Source organism: Phasianus colchicus, chromosome 14 (genome assembly GCF_987193195.1).
Source record: "Phasianus colchicus chromosome 14, bPhaCol1.hap1.1, whole genome shotgun sequence".
NCBI classification, from domain to species: domain Eukaryota; kingdom Metazoa; phylum Chordata; class Aves; order Galliformes; family Phasianidae; genus Phasianus; species Phasianus colchicus.
In genome coordinates this window covers 17,269,720-17,292,865 of record NC_143449.1, presented here as the reverse complement: position 1 = coordinate 17,292,865, position 23,146 = coordinate 17,269,720, and the positions used below count along the sequence as shown (strand labels likewise).

General features: G+C 44.1%; 2 protein-coding genes across 6 annotated transcripts in view; one reads left to right on the top strand and one right to left on the bottom strand.

Moving 5' to 3' along the window:
- The window catches only part of PLS3 (plastin 3), a 44,702-nt gene extending 31,782 nt beyond the window's left edge, over positions 1-12,920 (top strand). For all 5 annotated transcript variants that reach the window (XM_031594191.2, XM_031594192.2, XM_090150389.1 and 2 more), the window contains 14 exons: positions 364-527; positions 2,567-2,696; positions 3,127-3,259; positions 4,031-4,112; positions 4,757-4,922; positions 5,543-5,685; positions 6,665-6,760; positions 7,271-7,466; positions 8,054-8,132; positions 8,767-8,881; positions 9,026-9,159; positions 10,000-10,123; positions 10,631-10,755; positions 11,579-12,920. In XM_031594191.2, the coding sequence (XP_031450051.1) occupies positions 364-527; positions 2,567-2,696; positions 3,127-3,259; positions 4,031-4,112; positions 4,757-4,922; positions 5,543-5,685; positions 6,665-6,760; positions 7,271-7,466; positions 8,054-8,132; positions 8,767-8,881; positions 9,026-9,159; positions 10,000-10,123; positions 10,631-10,755; positions 11,579-11,711 (1,820 nt within the window). In that variant the 3' untranslated portion in view covers positions 11,712-12,920. The remainder of the gene's footprint in view (positions 1-363; positions 528-2,566; positions 2,697-3,126; positions 3,260-4,030; positions 4,113-4,756; positions 4,923-5,542; positions 5,686-6,664; positions 6,761-7,270; positions 7,467-8,053; positions 8,133-8,766; positions 8,882-9,025; positions 9,160-9,999; positions 10,124-10,630; positions 10,756-11,578) is intronic.
- Positions 12,921-20,660: 7,740 nt separating this feature from the next.
- LOC149916047 (uncharacterized) lies at positions 20,661-21,947 on the bottom strand. The gene has a single exon (XM_090150581.1). The coding sequence runs from the start codon at positions 21,945-21,947 to the stop codon at positions 20,661-20,663; it is 1,287 nt and encodes a 428-aa protein (XP_090006707.1).
- Positions 21,948-23,146: the final 1,199 nt, after the last annotated feature.

Sequence of the window (23,146 nt, the reverse complement as noted above, 5' to 3'; positions counted from 1 at the left end):
GGCTGAGCTCGTGGCACACGCCGTGTCCCTCTCTGTGGGTGAGCTTTGTGCACTGAACTCATGCTTCCTGGGTAGTGTCTATTTAATCTGTGCTTCTTGGGCTTGGTACTTTTGGTGTGGGTGTCCCACTCTGTGCCTGCATCCTACACAGATCCTGCCATCAGCAAAGATGCGTGGTCCTAAAACAGGTGCACTGCGACCAGTCACACTAGGACATCCTGCCTAAACTCTGTGTCTTCCATGCATCTCCATAAAGCACATTTGAGCACAAGAACGGTGTTTCTCCCCCGCTTTCTGGAGCTTGTCCCATTGGATGTCTGGTGTGTTTCTAAATTACCTTCTTCCATCCCTTTTCTTTCCCAGACCTCAACAGCAATGGCTTCATCTGTGACTATGAGTTGCACGAGCTCTTCAAGGAAGCCAACCTGCCTCTCCCTGGGTACAAAGTGAGAGAGATCATACAGAAGCTCATGATCGACAGCGACAAGAATAAGGATGGGAAGATTAGTTTTGAAGAGTTTGTCTATGTAAGTGCTATTTCTGAATTTCCAGCAGTCTAGTATGTGGTCTAAGGGTCTTCTTTTAGACAAAGCCAATGACACTGACTGAAAAGGGTTGATCTTGGACTAATTCTAGTTTTCTTTTCACAAACAGATTGCTTTTGAGGATTTTCCTGGTAACAAGCAGCTCTTTGGTCATATAGAGACTTCTACAGTCTTCTGTGCTGTTATTATCAGGCCGTAGATTTGGACAAAGAGGAAATACATTGTTTTTCAAACAAAACAAAACAATTTTCTTCTTCTACATGCTTTTCCTTTATGAAAAGCCCATTGGAGGCTGGAACTCTATTTCCATGTGGGGGTGACAACTGGACAAAAGACTTCCAGTTCTCCAAGCTCAGAGGATTGACTGGAAGCAACTCTTTTTCCAGGCACGCGGGTGAATGCTGTTTTCCCAGAGAAACAGTGTAATTTCCTTTCTGAATTTAATCAGACTACAAATACTTGCTAAAGATTTGAGAGGGCATTTCAAGGCACGTTTTGAAATTACTCTAGATGCCAATCTAGGAAACTTCAGATCTTTCAGAATCTGTGTGTTGCCTTAAAAGGGAAGGACAGGAATAAAGAGGTGGGAGAAGCTGGCGGATGGGTCCAACGTTTGGAAATAGGTCAGATTTTATTATTAACTTGCTTTATTTTGTCTTCTCATCTCTTCATCCTTTTTATACTCTGGGTGTTGGAAAAATAGTATCGTAAAATACATGTAGACGAGCTGTTCTCCTCCTACATTTAGGGAGCTGTTCTCATGTCAACTTAGATTCACCACCTTCTATTCCTTAATTGTTTTCAGACCCTCTGAACTTTTGAGTTCGGAGTCAGCTCGTAAGTTGGAGTTTGTTTGCAGTTTGTGAACACTTGCATGCTGGGTGCATGGTTCAGCTGTTGGTTTGAAGTGGGCAAAGAGTTATGGACCTAGGAAGGAAGAAATACATCTCTTCTGTCAGACTTTAATGGTACCAATGATGAAGTAAACATCAGGAAAGTGTCTTGCAGGCAGAAGCAGCAGTGGTTAGTTGTAGGATTTTTGTGAGGAGTACTGTTGTTGTTTTTCAACTCTGAGCAGTTCTGTTGGGATTTCTGGTACCAGCTAAGCTGTGAACCCCCTGAGTTTGAAGTCAAGCGACTTGATGATACCTCAGAATTAAAGCATGTATTTTCAATGAAGCTGTGTAATCCCACTACTCCAGCAAATATAAAAATTCACACACTTTTTGATTTGTATTTTCAATTTGGCTGGAACCAGTTCTGGGGGAATTACGATAGGCTTCAAACCATTCAGTATTTGAATGACCTTCTATTCAAAGCTCATTCATTTGGCCTTTCATTTGTTTAATGGTTTCTCAGTTCTATAGGACCTCAAGGCCACTAATAGTGGCATGCAACCTGCAGAAACCACACGATGTAATCCCATGCTAAAAACTCTTCTTCCCTGAAATGCATTTTGACAGGTAGTCTAAGCCTGCTAGAAAAAAGCTTACCTGTTGTTCCAGGTTTTTGCAGATTAGATTGCATAGACAATGTATTGTGTTGATGTATAGGTGGTTTTTTGTTGTCTCCCATGGGTTGTGGACAAAGCCTTGTGTGTGAACTAAAGCCACATGAGCACCTGGCTTACACTGAAAGGTTAAAATTGCACAACAGCTTTGGTTCTGTGGAAGCTGCTGCATGTGTACCTGCTCTCATCTTGCAAAGTTCTCACTTTTTTGCTCCTGGTCTCATGAAATCCATGTGGGAAGGTAAATGTGTGCGGGTTACTGCAAACCTACTGCTGCTGCCTCAATGGCCACTTACAGTTTGTGTCAGAGTGGGTCAGCTCTGCCCACTGCCCCTGTTGCATTTAATCCCACTACAACTTTGCTAGGCCCTTCACGTTTGCTGATTGTACCACAGAGTTTGCTTCAAAGCTGAGAAGCAGAATGTAGCTTTTTTTTTTCCTTTTTCTTTTTTGCAGCCCTCTCGTTTTAAGAAGGCATTTCTTGTCACTCTAACAGCCCTTTCAATTGTAGATATTCCAAGAGGTGAAAAGCAGTGACATTGCTAAAACTTTCAGAAAAGCCATCAACAGGAAGGAAGGCATCTGTGCCATCGGGGGCACCTCCGAGCTCTCCAGTGAGGGGACGCAGCACTCGTACTCAGGTACATCTCTGACTCTCTGCTCCTCTCTTTGGTGAGGAAAGGCAAAAAAGAGCAGATTTCTGCTGTCTGCCAAATACTGTGCTTTCTCCAGTAGCTGAATAATCAGAGATTGAGGTGAAGAGCAGGACTGGATGCAGGGTAATGCAAGATAAGCAACGTGTAAATTAAACATGCGCTTATTTGTTTTGTTAACTGTGCTTGCTGATCAAGTCCTCGTGTCACATTTGGATGTGGCTAAGATGTAATGGGTAAATGGCAAGAAAGTTCTGATAGATGGAAGTTAACTTCAGGAGTTTTTAATCTCTGTGTATTCAATAAAATAGTGGCAGTGTGGTTTTTTTCCTGGGCTATTGTAAGCACTTCTGGGAAAATTTTGCTATGTTGTGAAGAAGCCTGTATTAAATATACATTAAATTGAATTAAATCTTAGAGGAAGAAAAATATGCCTTTGTAAACTGGATAAACAAAGCCCTGGAAAATGATGCTGACTGTAGGCACGTTATTCCAATGAACCCAAATACAGATGACCTGTTCAAAGCAGTGGGAGATGGGATTGTGCTGTGGTAAGTTATGATGGCTCCTGACTTTAAAAAACAAACAAAATAAACCCCCGAATTCCATGGGTAGGGGAATTTCCATTGCATGCTAGGCTGGTTTTGTGTGCCAATGTGTCTGTATAGTGTTGCATGTATGAAGAAGGGCTCAGTCACCCAGGCTTTACTGTCTGTGTGTGGTGCATCTGCTTTGGTACAAGCTTTGCTTTACCTTGTGATTATTTCCACAGTTTCAAGTAATTCAGTTATTCAGACGAAGACTGAGTAGGAAGTAGTTCACAATATAAAGTAAAAATGTGTTTTCTGTTGACTAAAAATCCATTTTTCTCACACCTTCCCCACTAAGCTCTCAGTGTTTGCACTTTTTTTGGTGCAGTTTTTCTTGTCAGCAATAGTACATCTGTACAACAGGAGGAAGAGCGTTGTCTTACTACATTGCAGCACCTGACAACAGAGCAATGAGTCTTCAGTAGTTCAGTGACTGCATTTGTGAATAATTCATGTGCTCTTTTTGCTCCAGCAGCTGAGATCAATGGTGGCTAGGGAGATGTTTAAGGTTTCAGGCTTAGCTATTAGTTTCAGATACGTTCCAAATACGTTCTTGATAACATAAATATGAACATCTGATTTACACAACCTTGATATAGAAAAACAAACCAAAATAACCCACAAAGGCGAGGAGATAAAAGGAAATGTGCTGTGGTGAGCATTGTAATAATGCAACAACTCGTTGAGATTAAAAACTGGATGTTCAAATATTGCCATTTTTCCTCCTGACAGCAAAATGATCAATCTTTCTGTTCCGGACACAATTGATGAAAGAGCAATTAACAAGAAGAAACTCACACCGTTCATAATTCAGGTATGATACGGTTCTGTGTGTTGGCAGAAATGCACATTCAGAGTAATGGGAAACTCAGCACAGTGGCTCAAAGAGTTATTGTAGAAATAAGAGTTTTATAACTTGCATTGAATTATTAGAGGCAGTTTTGTCTGGTGTGTTATTGGCAATCACAGTGCTACGAGTACAGTTCAAAAGGCAAGAATGATAACTTAATTACAAAATGGATAAAGTGGCTGAAATGCTGTTCCCACTTACATTGCTGTGGTGGTTAGATACAGTGCTGTCTTTTCAAAACATTGACTTATTGGACTCTTTGAATTGTTTCGTAGTAAAGCAGGTTGGTTTTGCACAGATGCCCACATGTGCGTGGATACCTTCACACTTCTCCATCCATGTTCTTGTGGATTCCATTAGATGCAGCTGACTAAAAGGGTGAAACTAAATACCAGAGGTTGAAATTAAACCCTTGTGCCTCCTTTGGTTCTTATTGATTCAGCCTGCTGCTGGCAGCTCCATTAAAGCTTCAGACCAGGGCAGCTGGGAGCGTTTCCTCTGAGCTGTTGAAGTGAGGACGAGGGGGAATTCCCCACTCTCTCAGCGCTGGATGAGAGGCAAAGTGGCATCTCCCTGGGCTGCATCTCACGTGGTTGTGTTGTCTGCAGGAGAACTTGAACCTGGCGCTGAATTCTGCATCCGCCATCGGGTGTCATGTTGTCAATATTGGTGCGGAGGACTTGAGGGAAGGGAAACCCCACCTGGTTCTTGGGCTTCTCTGGCAGATCATTAAGATCGGCTTGTTTGCCGACATTGAGCTCAGCAGAAATGAAGGTAAATGAAGCTCTCTAAGTGATAACTTGCAGAGCATGAATGCCGACTTGCTCCCACGCTGCCGAGGGGCTCAATGTGCTGCTGTGCCTGCTGCGGCCCGTGCTGCCACCTCTGGCCCCATCGCCTCTTCCCTCCTCTCTGCCGAAAGGGGAGCACTGGCCATCAGCTTCGTCGAGGGCCTGCACCAGGCTGAGTGCCCACCAGCTGGTTTGTAGCTGAGAAGTTGGCTTGCTTGGGTGTGATGTGCATGTTTGATGTGGTCCAAGTGGATGTTGTAGCGCTTGTAGTTTGCTTTCGTAGAATGGCTTGGGTTGGAATGGACCTTAAAGCACATCTGGTTCCAACCCATGCCATGGGCTGGCTGGCCCCGTGCTAGTTCAGCTGCCCTGGGTCTCATCCCCATGTCCTTAGGCACTTCCAAGGATGGGGCACCCACAGCTCTTGGCAGCAGTGCCAGGGCAGAGGAAGGCTTCAGCTCCTTGGGAATGTGTTTGCGATTTAGACTTTATTCTCTTCAGATCCCTCTTGCTGTGGGAGCATCGTGCTGCAGCAGTCTCACTGTGCTTGCTCGGTCCTTTGCTGAAACTCCTTCCTTCCATTCACAAGCATTTTTCTTCCAGCACTGGCCGCCTTACTTCGTGATGGTGAAAATCTGGAGGACCTTATGAAACTATCCCCAGAAGAACTGCTCCTAAGATGGGCAAACTTCCACTTGGAAAATGCAGGCTGGCACAAAATCAATAACTTCAGCACAGACATCAAGGTACTGAGAGCTCTCCTGGCCACAGGTGTCTGGGAAAAGGCTGGGAGTTGCCAGGGTTGTGTTTGCATGCATCTATGAGGTCCTTACTGCAGAGACAGGACCTTTCTTAACCTTAATGCTTCAAATAATAGGTTTAACAGAGGTTTCATTAATAGTATATTTAAGGTATCATCATGCTGCCATCTCTTGCTGTGAAACTGTATGAATGTTTCCTCCAGTGGGATCCTGCTGCACAGCTGCTGTGTGTTTTAATCAGTGGTGTTCTTCATACATTTTCAGATGTTCTTAATCCATTTTTATTTTTATTTTTTAAGTAAAACTATTTTCCAAGAGCTTTGCTGCAGCTCACCCGGACAGGATGCAAATAATGAGCTGCATCCCTGGGGAGTGTGATTTCCATGTTCTCTTTGTGGGTGGTGACATTTCATCCAAAACATCACAGGCCTGGGAGAGGAAGGGAGATGAGACCCCTTGTTCTCTACACTCAGCTGAGTATTAATTCGAGTGGGGAGGCTCACAGATGATTTTTCAGATGCAAGGGGTGGCTCTCTTCTCACTCTTTGCAGTAGTGAAAACCAGGGGGAGATGCCTCCTGGTCAATGGGGGAATTTTTGCCATCACGTTTCTGGAGTTTATTTGCTTGGCTTAACAATTGGGAGGAAGAAAAGGACAACTGGGATAGAAGCCCTTGGAAAAGCATACAGCAGAGTGTGCAGTAAAGGCAGAGTTCAAGCAGTTAAAAACCATGATTATTCACCTCAAATATTTCTAACCTCTTCCTTTTGTTTTCTTTTCTGCTGCCTGGATTTCTGCCATCATGCTCTGTTATTGTCTGTCAAGCTTACAGATTTTGGTAATTCGGTAAAGGTACATAAGCCAATTAGACACGGTGACTTGATAAACATGAGCTTGAAATGAATTGTTATGGTGAATGCACTGCTGTGCAGGAAACCTGAGCTTTATTTTTCACCCATTTCAGGATTCTAGAGCTTATTTCCACCTTCTCAATCAAATTGCACCCAAAGGGCAGAAAGAAGGAGAGCCTCAGATCGATATTAACATGTCGGGTTTCAACGTAAGTATTCAGCCTGTTGTGTCCTCACACTGTACAACTGCTACTTGTGACCCTGCAATTGCCCTCATGGCTTCTAGGTAACCTGGTATCTTAATTTCAAGTGTGTGTAAAGTGTCAGTGGGCATGTACACACCTCGGGTATGTTTTAAATGAGTGGCTATTGCAGATCTGGTCACCGTCTGCCAACTAACATGAATAATTGAGAAATATTTTGCATTTTTTCTGCATTTGGGGGCATGCCGAATTCTGCTTTTGACCCAATAATTTAAAAATAATGGAAAGTATAGAAACTTGGAAAGGGCTGTGCTAGGAAAAGCAGACACAAACTGGGACAAGTGTATCAACAGCAGAAGGGATTAATGCGGATGCTTCATCTCTTCGGTTGCTGAATTGATGAGCAACTGATGCCTAGTGAAGGCGGGTGGAGTGGTGACATTGCTCCGGCAGCTTCCATCTGCTTTGCAGCCCGATCTCTTCTCTGACATCTCTTGTCTCTTGTGTTGCTGGCAGGAGAAGGATGACTTGCGCAGAGCAGAATACATGCTGCAGCAGGCAGACCGGCTCGGGTGCCGGCAGTTCGTCACACCGGCTGATGTGGTCAGTGGAAATCCCAAACTGAACCTGGCCTTCGTTGCAAACCTTTTCAACAAGTATCCGGCACTTACCAAGCCTGAAAACCAGGACATTGACTGGACTCTGCTAGAAGGTGATGCTTCTATCAGTCAAAAAATTGGTAGGAGGGAAATATCTCGGCTGAGCAATTGTAGCACAAGAGGCTGTGCCCTGCGGAGGCACCTTTTGATGTAACACCTGTGATTTGAGGTTTCGGTGCTGCAATGGTTGTTTACTCATTTTGGGCAGGTGAGGAGGTACTTAAGGGCCTGTTTGGCTGCTCTGGATCTGGAGGAGCACTGTCAGTGGCTCCCTGTGCCAGGCTGGGAAGGTGGTTTTGTAATTTCCTGCCACAGGCAGAAAACCTCAATAATATGGTGAGATGTTCATGGCAGCATAAATTCTTGGCAGAACTGGGATAAGGGTGTTAGCAAGCTCCATACGAAAGACATTTTTGCTCCATTTTGTTTCAAAATGTATGGAACTTGTGACTGGTGAAATCAATCTGATACCAAAACAAGATCAGAACAATGCTCCTTCTTTGAAAAAGTTATAGTGGAAATAATTATATTTTTCCACTCTGAGCTACACTGCTCAGAACTCCCCCTCTTGCAAGGAGGAAACCCCTCTCACAGCTCTGAACTTGCAGAAAATTGCATGAACTCTTTCTCTTTCTTTTAGGAGAGACCCGTGAAGAACGAACCTTCCGTAACTGGATGAACTCCCTTGGTGTGAACCCTCATGTAAATCACCTCTATGGGTAAGTGTTTGGCTCTTGGGAAAGATCCAGCTTAGGTCAGACTGGAGATGTGCCCACACCAGTGTCCTGCTGCTCACAGTGTTTTGGAAGTAGCTTGAGAAAGGCTGTTAGGAAATAGGCAGTGCTCACTGCATCCTCCCTGCAGCCCTTAGCTTAAGGACTTCTGGTGCTGGCACACCAGCAGTTGATTTTAAGAGCTGAAGATGCTTTGTTTTCTCTTCCCCTTCATAAATTAGTACACTGAGTTCCCAATGCTTGTACAGCTTGAGCAACAGGACCTAAATTCATATGCCATCTAACCATCTAATTTTCAGGCTTGACCAAATCATTGTAGTTCAGAGGCAGGGTATTCTGGACCCCTGTGGTCAATGGAAAGAGGTGTCTGCCTCTGAATATTTTGCATAGCAAAATTATTGTCTGGATCTGGTGGTGGTTATCATGTGAAAACCTGCATTAGCTTAGCAGCTACCCAATGTTAAACATGGAGTATTTCTTCTGCACCGAAAATCGCAAAATGTTTTCCTTTTCCAGTTACTAAAATTGCAACAACCTGTAAATAGTAGTAATTATCCACGATATAACAATATCAGAGTGTACTTCAACCCTTACATGTCATGTACTGTTCCATTTTCAGTGATCTTCAAGATGCACTGGTAATACTACAACTATATGAAAAGATCAAAGTTCCTGTTGACTGGAATAAGGTTAACAAACCCCCATACCCTAAGCTTGGAGCAAATATGAAAAAGGTAAGCATTTTGATATAATTTCAAAGCAGCCATGAGCACCAGGAGCAGAAATAAGTGTAAACTATCTAGAAATTCCTATTTGAGGTTTCCATTCAAGTGAGTGTGTTTGTGAGTGATTATTCTTTGCGCTCTTTTCCTTTGTAGCTAGAAAATTGTAACTACGCTGTTGACCTGGGAAAGCACCCAGCCAAATTCTCCCTGGTTGGCATTGGAGGACAGGATCTGAATGATGGAAACCCAACACTGACACTAGCCTTAGTCTGGCAGTTGATGAGAAGGTAAAGCCTGTCTCAAACACGCAAAACTTTTGATTGCAGTACTGAGGTTGTGAAGATTTCTGCCAGGAGGGCACTGCAGCATTGGAACAGATCACCCACAGAGGTTGTCAAACCTCTGTCCTTGGCAAGGTTTCAAGGCTCAGCTGGATAAGACTGGCAGGGCTCGTCCTGCTGCTCATGGGAAGCTGGAGCAGAGACCTCCAGAGAGCCACAGTGGATGTGTGTGCATGCTGCTGTCTAGAATCACCTCTCTCACCTGCTCAAGGCTGACCTGCATGTAGGAACCCAAAGACTGTTTACCCAACATCTCTGTTCTAATGTTTAGTAGAAAACTGTGATGAGAGGTACATTCCAGTGCTGTTTCATAACCCCTAAAGTGGAATAGGGGGGAAGGAGAAACTTAAGAAAAATGGATATTAACTTAAAACAGATGATGAAGTTGATATCCTTTTTTCTTGTCTTTGAATTCTTCTAAACTAGATGAACAAAATAAGCAAGTTATGTCTGCAGTCCTGTTGTGGTACTAGCGGCCAGAATACTAACAAGTGAATTGATCCAAGCCTCTAGGAAGTGTGCATTACCCCTGTGAGCAAATTGTCAATGCTCGAACAGCTTAAAAGCATCCTGAGCCCAGGCAATTTTGTGAACCTCCATTAAAAGACTTGAAAGGCTAAATGCTTTGATATAAATCACGTTTCAGGTAAGATAGATGGCTCTTCCTTTTTGTTGAAGGGGTTGCTGCCATGGACTTGTGTTGGCTCTTGTTGCATCCAGGCTGTGTGCTCTCTGTGTCTTAGCCAAGGCTCTGAGCCTAACCTTGTTGTCTCTGCTCATGCTTAGGTACACATTGAACGTCCTTGAGGACCTGGGTGATGGTCAGAAAGCCAACGACGACATTATAGTCAACTGGGTAAACCAGACCCTGAAAGAAGCTGGGAAGTCCACCTCCATCCAGAATTTCAAGGTGCAGGTTCCCCTCTTGCATTCAAAACAAGACAAGATCCAGACTGTGCTGGGAACAAAGGGCTGCAGTAGAGGAGTCTTTGAGGACTGCCCATGGTGGGAGAAGAGCAGTGAGGCTAGTGAGCTGATGGGATGTCACAGGAGGGGAGGAGTGTGATTGGTCTCTAGGGCAGCGGGTGGGAGCTGAGGTGCCATCAAGTGTTGAAGCTGGAGTTGGCAAATGTTTTAGGCATTGTCCCCTGGGGTCTGGTCAACGGGATGGATCTGCTGCCTGTAAATGCTTGGCAGACTGGTTACAGTAAATTGGAGCCCTGATCTCATGTTATTACCAAAAGAGAAGCAGCACTTTAGTTTCCCTGTGGTCCAGCTGGGAATAATCACTCAGTGCTGCTTGGAAATAGCTTGTTTAAAGCTTGTTTTGTTGCACATTGCAGAGCAGTTGAAGTGAGGTGAGAAGTACGCTTCAGGATTAGATATTCATCTTTGCTTCTCTGCTTTTATTCTCCAGGACAAGACTATCAGCACAAGCTTGGCAGTTGTGGACTTAATAGATGCTATACAGCCTGGCTGCATCAACTATGACCTTGTAAAGACTGGTCATCTATCAGAAGATGACAAACAAAATAATGCTAAGTAAGTTTATCATCTTGAAAGCTGCTTTGCTCTGGGAGAATGCACCTACTATGCCATGACTTTAAAGTTGCAAGTGTTTTTACTGTATTTCTGTGGTTTTCAATCTCTTTTTAACACTTAATCTTTTGGACAGGAAGTGCTTTTTGGAACTGAATTGCTCTTCTCCTCAGTAATGCCTGAGGAGTGCTTGGCTGGACTCTTGCCTGTTTAGAGGAATGTAGAATAGCCCAAGCACTTCTTAGGAGAGAAACAGAGATCACTGCTGTTTGTTCAGGCTTGTGAAACGTTCAGCCAGCAATCAGGGTTTTGAGACTGAACCCTTGCCTGTCTGTCTGGTTAAACCATCATAGATTGTCAAGTTTAAAGTGTACCTTTTAAATCCTGCCTTTTGGAATGTGTGTTCTGCAGCTCTTCTGCAGTGGCAGAAGGACAGGAAGTTTTCATGTAGATAATAGCCTCTCTTGATTATTCCTAAGAAGCAAACAGAAGGAGGAATATAAACGTTAGCTGATTAGTCGTCAATTATGCATTCAGGCTATTAGCCCTAACAAATACAAATGACAACTTTTAACTACTGATAAAGTGAGCTTGGCATTTCAAAGGTGAGTTTGCACGAGAGACACTTGCCTGTGATGTTGAAAAGGAACATGGCAAAAGTTTCAGACAGATGTGTAAAACTGGTGTGAGAAAACTGCTGCACATCCTGAAGGCTAAGCTGAATCCTAGTGCAGTAGATGAGATGGTGTTGGATAGGGCAGGAACTGGTTTTATTGGTTATGTGTTCCTGTCCATGTGCTAACAGTCTTCTTTCCATGGCAAATAGGTATGCTGTATCCATGGCAAGAAGAATTGGTGCCCGAGTCTATGCTCTTCCAGAAGACCTTGTAGAGGTGAAACCGAAGATGGTCATGACCGTGTTTGCCTGCTTGATGGGCAGAGGGATGAAGCGAGTATAAAAGGGTTGATCCGTGTAAAAATTAAAACAAATAAACAACAAAATGCAACAAAAACCCAACCTGCCACCCTGGGTGCATGAAGTAGCAGACCAGCTGTGTCCACGTTGAAATGCTGTTGGCCTAGGAACTGCTGAAGTTCAAGGGATGTTGTTTTGCTTTGCAAGACAAACGTATCAAAATTCTCAGGGAGAGGAGTCTTAACCAACAGATGTGCTCTTTTCCCAAAGGAAAGTTTAACTTATCAAGAGCTCACAGAAATGCATTCACAACAGACCAGCATCTTATAGTGCTGCTCTGGAGCTGTTTCACCGTGTTATTTCTCCAATACTTGGTGTGTAGTTCTTGAGTTTTTTTTTTCTTTTTTCCTTTTTTCCTTTTTTTTTTCCCCCTGAGGGCTATATAAGGTGGTTAGTATTAATTGTAATGGGAATGAATTTTATTTCTATCTGCAATCTGGTTTAATTGCTGTCATTTGGTCCAAGCACATTTTAGGTTTGACCACTTCCTTAACATTGCAAACAAAGCTACCATACAAGTTGGGGCCTGCAGGGCAGCTCACGATGCTAAGAGAGAAACGTGTGACTTGGAAGATGGATCTTCTTCTGGTATTCTCTTTACATGGTGCTTTTTTTATACATCTCACTATTTTGATTACTTTACAAATAAAGCATGGCAGTTTTTTTCTCTTGCTGCTCATAAAAAAGGGTTTTGGGGGGTATTTTTAAGTTAGACTGTATCTGAGAATACCACCATCCTTGAACTTCTCACAGTAACACCTGATACCACATTGCTGAGGGCACAGCTGCACGTGAGAATGGAAGTGAATGCATTTTTGTATGCATCTTGGTTCAGTTGTGTGTACCTAGAACATAATTTTTACAGAAATCTGCATGAAAAATATAACTTTTTTATTTAAAATGCTGTTGGATATAAAACCATACTACATTGTAGGGAGGTTTTGTGCAGGGAAGAGGCAAATATTATGAACAGCAGGGTTCAATAAACTGAAGAGCAAATGTGCTGGAATATAAAACTATTTTTACAGATGAAAGGAAGCATTGTCGCCAAAGAAGGAAGATGCTGTATCCATAGGAGTTAATATTATCTTGCTTTGGCAAGCTGTTTGCTATATTTTGAGATCATATTGCTATTCTGAGCTATTCAAAGTGATGTAATATGGTGGCAAAGCATTAGTTGAAATAAATAATAAAAAAAAATCATTTAAATACAATTTTCTCTTTCTTTGCATTGGCCCAGCATGGCAGCCTGCTCTCAGTTGCTTGTAGCTTTGCTTGGTCTGTATGTTCTGCACCACTGATCTGTAAGAACCTTTGAATTGAGGTGTGCTTGAGGGAGTTGCTTGAAGTTTGGTCGTGTAATTGACTACAGTTGTTTTTGACTTGTGCTCTTACAGATCAGTGGATCTTCTCGTTGCTTCTGTGAAACCTTGCTCTTGAAATTGTGACTTGCTGTGTGGCTGAAGATGGTGCCTGTGGGACCAGAGTAAAAGCCCCGTTAGCTCAAACCACAGGAAAAGTAGGATGAAAAGCTGTTGCCTGTCAGAGATGTGCTACCCAGGTTCACGAGCAGAGGCTCCAGGGGTGAGGGGTGGTAGTAGCAACCAAATGTAGTTTTTGAGCCTCACCCTAGCGTGAGAGGGATTGCCCCATAGTCACTATTCACTGGGGAAATGTGTCCAGCTGTCAAAGGGAAGGAATGATCCCAAAGCAGATTTCTTCTCTAGTACAGCACATGAGAGTGTGGGTGTTGGGTGAGCTTTGCCAAAAGGCGAGCTTGGCAGGGCAGAAGTCCCCAGCACAAACTGGGGCTTCAGTGAAAACCAAGAACAACTGGAGTGTGGGATTGGTGTCACGTTAGGGTCACAGAAGTTTGTTTACTACATCAATCAGAGGTGGGTTGTTCCCCTTTAGACCTGTCTTACAGCTATGTGAGTGACTTTTGTTCAGCAGAGAAAACAAGGAGGTGTGTTTTGTGCAGCACATGTTGCAGCCTGTTTGCTGATGAGGTGGGAATAAACTCGTTGATTAACTCAGATTACAGGTTGCTGCCTGAGCCTCTCTTGGACAAACGAAGTTGCTCAGCTGTGGATTTAATCCACTTCAAACCTCCCATCTGCACTGAGTCACTCTTGGAGGAGGGTTTGGGAATCCAGCCACCAAACGTGTCATTCTCCATCACCACTCTGCAGCGGTGTCGGTGTGAAGTTACTGCTGTCATCGACGGCGCACCCGCACCATCTACGCAGTCACGTTCTCGTTCTAAGTAAGGACGTATTGCGGAGCGGCAGTGGATGCGCTTCCAAAGGGAGAAGCTTACAGGCACGGAGCCAAAAGGCTGCGGAGCCACGAGATGGAGCCGTACGGCCCCAGGGCTGCTGCAGGGCCGGGGTGTGCGGGGTGCGGTGCGGGCGCCCTCCGGGGGCCGCTGCTCCGCGTTGCAGCTGCTTTGCTGCTTCACTGCATCTCTCCTTCGCCTTACACGTTTCCCCTCTTGTGCTTTCCAACGGAACAGATCTAATTGGATAGAGACTTAGTTGAGCATTTCGCACAAATCTGTCACAAGTTTGAAGCACGGGCTCGCAGAGCACGGTGTTGTTTTATTGCACATCTGCAGCTGTGCGCTGTGCTTCACAACAGTTCTGTAGTTTGTAAGCAAAATGCTTTGATGTCGACAGCAGGGCTTTGCAAGTCTGCGAGGCAATAGCCAATCATCACCACATTGGGTGCACTGCAGCCACCCACACCTTCTAGAATAGATTTCCTAATGTTTGAACTGAGGCTAAGTAAGTCCAGAACAAGGTGCTGTCAGTCTTCTTCCAAAAAATCATCACTGTGACACTGCAGTAACACCAACTGCTACAACAATTACAAAGGAACTGTGCTTTACCACAAGATTCCTACTGTGTCACAGCCATGCTAAGACTAACTTCACCTACCATAAAACTGGCACAGTCACACCACAACACATCACCTCTGGTCATCACGTACTCACTGAGCCAGTATAACTCCAGTCCAGCCAAAAAGCTCTACTGCCACCAAGCTACTGTAATAAAATGACCAGGGGCAATGCAACAACATCATACTCCAATTTCAGGTCATGTTGTGATGTTATGCACTATAGCAGTGTGAGTTTAGAAAGCACTGATACCATCATCCACCATAATACATTCAAGGTGCTACCACACTGCTCCTCTGCTGTAACTGTAGTTACTATATAGAGAAGAGAGTTTGAAAATCATTTTATTTCACTCTTTATCTTCTCCTTGCCTATTCTTCCTTCTCTGCTGGTGCTTCAAAGGAAACACCTGAACAAGGAGAACAGCAGCTCCTACACCTGGAGGAGCTCCATCCCTACGCACCACCTGAAAAACAGCTCAACCCCAATCATCCTCCACACCACCCGCAGAGAGAACAGCATCGACCAGATTTTCTTGTCCAACAGATGCACAGCAGAGCTCAAGATACTGCTGGAGCAGTGCTGAAGCTGGGCACTCTGGGCAAGTAGAGCTGGGCATGCAAAGCAGTGGCACCCCTGCTTATAGGGGGTCGAGCCATAGCAAAGCACATAGGACACCAGAACAAGGGCAGCCCCTGTCCCAAAGGCAAACAGAGGCCAGAGATAAGCACCCTGGTTGCAGGGGGTCCATCCAAGAGTGCCAGGGACACGCACTGCCATGCTTACAGGGCTCTCCCTGTGCCATACCTCATGCAGAACAAGGCTCCAACCCAGGCCTGAGGTGGGCCGGCCCCCATCCCCCTGTCTTCAGGGGGATAACCATAAAAAAATAAAAACTTTTTTTTTTTTACATTTTATATTACCTCAGTTCTTTCCTCAGAAAACATCACCTTTATCCCCTGTAATTTACTTCAGCTTTTTCATGCAAGATTTCTCATTCTGTGACCACTAAATCACCTTTTTCCTTTACATTTTCCCCTATTTTTCCCTCCATATTGCCTCAGCTTTTCCTCACAGAACATCACCATTGCACCCTCTAATTTATCTCAGATTTCTTATCATAATTTACCTGTTTCCCCCTCCAAATCATCACCTTTACCGCATATGTTATCTCAAATTTTCACTGAAAAAATGTTTTTTGTGCTATCAGTATTCACTCATTTTTTTCCCTTTAGAAACACCTCTTTTCCCTTCTCATTTACTTCAGCTTTTACCTATAAGAATACTCCTTTTTACCCACTAATTTACTTCAGATTCTACATCTCAAAAAGCCACCTCTTATCCCTTATAAATTACACTGGTTTTCCCCTAAAAAACATCACCCTTATAAGTTACTTCAGTTTCCTCCTTAGAAAACGTTTACTTTGTGATCTCTACCTCAGATTTTCCCCATGAAATTCTTGCTTTTTGCAAGCATTAATCTCAAATTGCTCCCCAAAATGCTCACTTTGTGCCTTCTGTATTGCCTTATCCCCCCCCTAAACATTGCCTTTTCCTCCCAATTATGTTCTTTTTAAATTACCTCAGATTTTCCATAAAAAATCCCATCTGAGTTACCTGACTTTCCCCTCAGAAGTCTTTTCCCCCTAAGCTTACCTCAGTCTTTTTGTACAACCTAAGCTGTACCATCTACATTACTCCAGCTTCCTTCCTCCCAATTCATCTATATTCCCCCTAATTTACCTTAGAAACATTCACTGTACCAAGTTTTTTCCCTAAAAAAACAATCATTTTGCCCAACGTTTTACCCCCATCCTCTCCAAACCACCCCAAGTTTTCCCTCTACGAACTCACTCCATACTTTCTCAGTCCCCACCAAAACAACCCTGTGCCTTCTGTAATAGCCTAAATCTTCCCAGGTGTGACCTTTTAAACACTTTTATTATTAAAACCTGGCTGCCCCAGCTTTCTGGTCCTTGCTAAAAGGCAGAGGGAGGCACTGCAGCCTCACACAAGAGGAACCCTGCAGAACAGCCTGGTCCCTGCAGTGACACAGCAGGCACTATCAGCCACCTCAGGGCTGCACACAGGTGACTTGTTTTTAGGGCTGAGAGTGTTCTGTTGTTGTTGTTTTATATTTCCTCTTTGTAAACCATGCTCTCCATCTCTAGAGGTGCCCACGGACAGGCTGGATGGGGCCCTGGGCAGCCTGATCTGGTAGGGGACACTATATAGGGGGTTGGGGCTGGGTGGGTTATATGGTCACTTCCAACCCAGCCATTCTGTAATCCTATTCAAGCATTAAGCATAGTGTCACTTGATTAATCCTAAAAAGTAGACAGAAGGAGGAATGTAAATATTAGCTGTTTGGTCCCTGATTCTGCATGCTAGTTGTTAGCCCTAACAAATATTAATTACAATATTTAACTGTTGGTAAGTTAACATTCAAAAGTCAGTTGATGTATTAAAAGGAATACAACAAAAGATGAAAATACAGCTAGTAAAACAGATGGGTGTGATCAGAGTGTTGCACATCCTGAGGACTTAAGATAAATCTGACTAAAGGGGCTGGTAGGGTAAGTTGTGTTGGATAGGGCAGGAGCTGGCTTGTCAGTAGCCAACAGATGTGCTGTTTTCCCAAAAGGAAAGTTTCTGGGATTGAAACTGGGAGTGAATAGCCAGAACCCCAGGGAGAGGTGCCAGTGCTGCTACTTCTGCCTCTTGTGAGCTTCAGGGAGGAGAGTTAATGGGAGGGCTGGCTGAAGGGCCAGCTAGGAACTTTCCACTGGTACAAGTTTTTCTTAAGAAAATGTGTAAACAGTGCTTCCCACAGGAAATTGCACGCGTTTTCACTGAAGATGGAGGAACATGCAATAAGCCAAGGCCCATCCATCCCACTGAAACAGTGGCCTAGTGCTTTGTAGTGCTGGCCACAAGTACGGTGTGGTCAAGGTCAATGTTTTAGAGCTTGGAAGTGCCTGTGTCCCGCTGTCCTTTCAGGCCTCTGCCTTTTGGTGGCAGGATGAAGGCAGCACAGAGGCTGCTCTGACAGCTGCTGAGCAGGAAGGCTGTTCTCCTGCATTTGCTTGATGGAAACAAGTCAGGTCAGAGAGAGCTTTTGAGTTACAGCAAAGCAGAAATCTCACAGTAAATGTCGGTCAGGCAGGGTAAGTCCCAAAGCTTTCTCAGAACTGATCTTGGAAGGTGGGTGCTAGCAAGCAAGGCATCAAAACAGTTCTTATTTTGTTGAGTTGTTTCTTTGCTTTTTTTTCTCTTCAAATACATTTCCAAAAGTTTCTGACAGAAGCCAGAGCTGTTAGCCTTAGTCAGCACATTCCTTTGTCCCTGCGAGTTGTTTTTGCTCTTTAATATTCAATTATCACTCAATTTGTTTTTGTTTCCAAGGTTTTTTGGCAGCTTTGGTGCTCGAATATTTCTTGTAGAAGTCATCAAGATTTAATACATTAAGCAGTTGTTTAAGAGTCATCGTACACTTCTGAAAAGTTCTTCTGTCTTTTCTTAACACTGTAAGAAAGATCCAAACCTGTGGATTTGTTGGAGGGGGCAAGAACTCGGCTCTTTCTTAGGGTGCAAATCGTATTTTCCACCTGTGGGAATAATTCTTGCTTTGAAACTTCAGTAGTTGTTTGAAGTATCTTTCATGGTAATTCCAGTGTTGATGTCTAGAATTAAATAAAACATCCTGTGTGGGACAGAAAATAGCTCAGTGTCATCTTATCAAAGAATCACAGAATGGTGAGGTTGGAAGGGCCCTTAAAGATCATGGGGCTCCACTGCCTGCTGTGGGCTGAGTTACCCCCCACCAGCCCAGGCTGCCCAGGGTCCCAACCAGTTTGGCCTTGGGCACCTCCAGGGATGAGGCACAGCTCCTTCTACTTTGACTTTTTTTTTTTTTTCCCCTAATTTAAGAGGAAAATAGGAAAATCTCTTGTGCTATGAGAACGTTCCTTCCCTCTTCATTTAAGAAGAGGATGCCCCTTTGCATTACAGCTCTTCAGAAAATGTTGGCACACTCAGTGACTTTGTAACTTTTGTTCAATGAATCCATGTTTAGAGGGTTTGATGCAGCAGAATCATGGTTTGATGTTCTGCTGGAACTTGTTTTCCTATTCCTTACCATTTCATTTTTGGGGGGATAAAGGAAACAAGTAACCATGTGTTCTTCAGCGTGCTGTGCATGATTTGCTAAGTGTATCACTCACTTCTTTGTGGCAGCTCAGAAAGTGGGAATTTAGTTATATTCTTGTTTAGTGCTTATTGAGGTGCTGGTATAACTGGCAGAAATATTTGCTGCAGGCACCCAGAAGCAACAAGGCTCTCCATATAAAATATTCACCGATTTATGCTTTTCAATGGGAAAATCTAATTTGGTAGCAACTTGAAAAATGACTGAGGTGGGTTTTGCTTGCTTGATTTTTTACTTTGCTTGTTTTCTATTACAAATAGACCAAACAGAAGAATGCAAAAGCAAGGAGAAAATAGGAGATTTTTCACAACCTATCTAAGTACTTGAAGCTAAGGAAAGTGAGGAATGATGCTGAAACTACTGAGCAGACACAGAAACAGTGCAAGCAAAAAGTAAAGCAAAAATGTATCAATCATTTAATGCTTGGCACAAATCTAATTACAAATCTAATAAGTGGGAAGATGCAGCATATATTGTTTTGTTGTGCAGCCCTGGTTTGTCATTTCACTGCTGTACTGCAGTAACAGCAGAGATTGCTCTCATTCTGCACTTCTGAGAAGGTTTCTGCTGTAGTGTCCTGTTTTATGTGGTTTGAGCAATAAACAAAGGTTTATTTCTCTTATTAGCTTGGGACTATTCCTCTAAGGGTAGGGACAGATGTTTCCCACACCTGCTGTTACCTCCTTTTATGTGCTTTCAGTAGACATTGGGCAAGTCTTGTGGCAGTTCATAGAATCGTTTGAGTTGGAAGGGACCCTTAAAGGTCATCTAGTCCAACTCCCCTGTACTGAACAAGGATATCTACAGTTGTTTCCACAGTGATAACTGCAGAAAATTTGGTCGTCTCTCTGCAATATTATCTAGCTATTCTTACATTTATAAGTCAAATGAGACAAAACAAGGAAGCATCATGGAGAAAAAGCCAAGTGCTTATGAAGAACAATTTTTCTTAGAGCTGGCTGAGCTGCCAGCAGCCCACAGGGCAGATGGCTGGAGTGAGAGGCTCTGCTCACCACGGTCTTAGGGGGCATTCATAAATGTTTCTGTATCAGCCTGAGGAGGGATGTGCCTTTGACTTTGTGCTGCTGAAGCTTGCAAAACTCCCCTGTTCTGGTGTGCCAACGTAGGGCACTTATTTGCCAGTTAAACAAAATTGAGTGGGATGTTTGGAGCAGCTGTGCTGGGGACGATGATTGAGGAGCTCAGGGGAAGGTATGGACAGCAATGAAGCTCTGATCAGATAAGTTTAATCATAGGGGAGGAATGAGTCTTTTTCAGCCTTGAACTACACTGTAAGTGTAGTTGATCCCTGGCCATGTGGTTGCTACCCTGAGACACAGGAGTTCTTTACAGGGGCTCCTGCAGTGCTACTACATGCTCACAAAGACACCAACAGGCAGAGGCTGTTACAGGGACTCCAGATGTGCTGGAACACTTGCAAATGATTTGTATTTCAGCAATCTCACCAGTATGAAATTAACACAGGAAATCCTACCCCAGGGGAGCACACGTGGCTGCAGTCAGTCAACAAACAGGGTGAACAGAGATTGCAATGAGGCCACACTCCCAGCCTCACATCCCCCAGCACAAGGCCCAGTCCTGTGCTTGCCAACGTTGGGTTTTATTTGCACAAGAATGTTACCACTGAATCTCAGTATCAGCATCTCAGATTTAATCATTGCCCGTGAAGGAAAGCATTTATTGCTATATAAAAAGAAGAAAAATAATATTGTTCTATTTTCATAATAAAAAAGTCACCATTGTTCACATGCAAATAGCAGGAAAATAAGTAAATAAGTGGCCTCCACTTTGTAACAGCAATATTGTCAAAGCAAGGCTGCTAAGCTGTCCCATCTCCTTGCAAAATACCATGTGTGGCAAGTGACTACCAGCAGGAAGACCTTACTGGTGGGGGCAGGAAGCCCAGGAGCCATGCTGATACCAGCTGCCCCACACTTGTCCTTGCTTTCCAGCTCAGGTGGTGCTGTGCAGTCCATTGGGTCCCCTGGCTGGGGGACACCGAGGGCTGTTGTGTTGTGGTGGCTGGGGAAGGCACAGTCCAGGCCTTCGAGTGCTCCCCTGAACATTGCTGTCCACCGCAAGAACCAAAACATCTTGCAGTCACACTTCCAGGGGTTGTGGGACAGGAACACGTACTTCAGTTTGGGCAGTTCTACAAACAAGCGGAGGGGAAGTGAGCTGAGGTTGTTCTTGCTCAGGTGAAGGAAATGTAGCTTGTTCAGGTAAGAGAAAGCAGAGCCCGAAATAGAGGATATCTGATTATTGTTCAGGTACAAGTTTCTCAAGTTAAGCAGCAGTCTGAAGGTGCAGTCAATATCGGTGATCCTGTTGGCTTCTAGGTGCATAGTCTTCAGCTGGATCAGCCCATTAAAAAGCTGATTAGGCAAATCAGCAATGAAGTTGTGTCCTAAATTTAACACACCCAGTCTGAGAAGCTTTGTAAAAGCGCCGTTTTGAATGATCCATATCCGATTCTTCCTGAGATTCAGATCGTACAGGGATTCCAGGTCCTTCAGGGAATCTCTGCCAATGGCTTCTATGTGATTGCTTTCCAGGGACAGCCTTGTGAGGCTGGAAAGATTGCTAAAGGCTTGTGGAACGTAGCGCATGTTATTGGAGGCTAAGTTGAGTCTTTCTAAAGAGGGCAGGTGTGAAAACAGAAGCGGATGGATTTCAAAGATATTGCAGTGAGACAAATCCAAGCTGATGAGATTTAACAGTCCTCTGAAGGTGTTTGCATGCAGGTAGGTGAGGCGTGAGTTCCTGCTGAGATCCAGCTCCCGCAGCTTGCTGAGAGCATGGAAGGTCCCTGGGGAGAGGAAAGTCAAATTGTTTCCATCCAGCCAGAGGCTGTGGAGGAAAGTCAGGTTTCTGAATGTGTTGGTGGTCAGAATCCGCAGGTAATTATTGGAGAGGTTTAGAGAGACTGTGGATGCTGCAATCTCTCCAGGGAGGGCTCTCAATCCAGCTCTATTACAGTGAATAACCTCCTCTGGTGCACATTTGCACATACTTGGGCATGAATCAGAGATATTCAGACTCAGTCCAGCCTTTGCTGCACAGTCAAATATAAATATAACAAGAAAGAACATGATCTGCCACAAGTCAAACACCACATCTAATCATAGATAGTAGAGAAGACAAGAAAAAGAGCGTGTACCTTTTGGATACGTGAATCACAAGCATTGCAGCGACCTTTGGGCTGAGCTTTTAGCACACAGGGAAATTGAATTAGGTAGTTCTGTCTGCTGCAGACCAATGGGGATCAAGTCTTAGGCAGATAAAAGCTGATTAAGTGTTGCTGTGCTGCAAAGAGTATTACTGAGAGGCAGAAAGATTTTTGCAGTTGAGCATCATGCTCTAGCAGTGTTTTTTTCCCCACCTCCTGCTCTCTGCAAACAGCAGCAGGTAACAGACTTTCCTCCAGATCTGAGTGACTCTCAACAGCCCTGTTGATGATTGTGGCTCCTCAAAGGGAGAATATCATGAGCTGAGCAAACCTTGTGCTCACAGCCAGCCAGAAACATGCAGGGCTGTGCCATGTCCTGATGCTGCATTGCTTCAGGGTAAGCCCTGAGCCATCTGTGGGTGGGAAATGATTAACCCAGGGGTAAAGTTCAGAGCACCCTAAGGGCATGCTGCTCTTCCCTGCATCTGAAGATGCCACTGAGCAGCCAGAGCTGAGCTTGGGTCCCTAAAATGTATGTCTTTATATTTCATCCTATATCCAGAGTGCAGAGAAAAAGCTTTTATTTTCATTTACAGGATTCAGTATTTCCATTCTTACTGTGTACTGCTTTCTGAAAAGGACCGAGTGACTGGACCCACACGAGGACATTGCAAAGCCCTCCTCAAATTCCCCTGCTCACATCAATCCTCTTGTTGCTTGTGCCCTGCAGGCAGTGTGAGCCGTCTCTGGAGTCCCTCACTATTGGAGTGATCAAGTTTTTGAGGTATTTGAAACACCTCATCTCAGCCCCTTCCATTCAGGTGCTGCTCGTAGCATCTTGGTCTGCCAACTCTTCTTTTTCCTGGTTTACAGATTTGGATTTCCTGTGTCTCCCCAGCACTTTCTCCTCTTATAGCTGTCAAAACATGGTATGTCAGCACTGTCCAAACAGTGGCTAAAAATATCTGATATGCCCAATGGTGTGAACTGGGCAGATCTGCAAAACGCACTGTTTTCAGTGCAGAAACAGATTAGGTTTCCTGTGCTGTTAGATCACTGTGTTCTGTTTTCCTCCTCATTTTTTCAGGCAACAACCCTCCAAAGAATAGTTGCTCCCTGTAA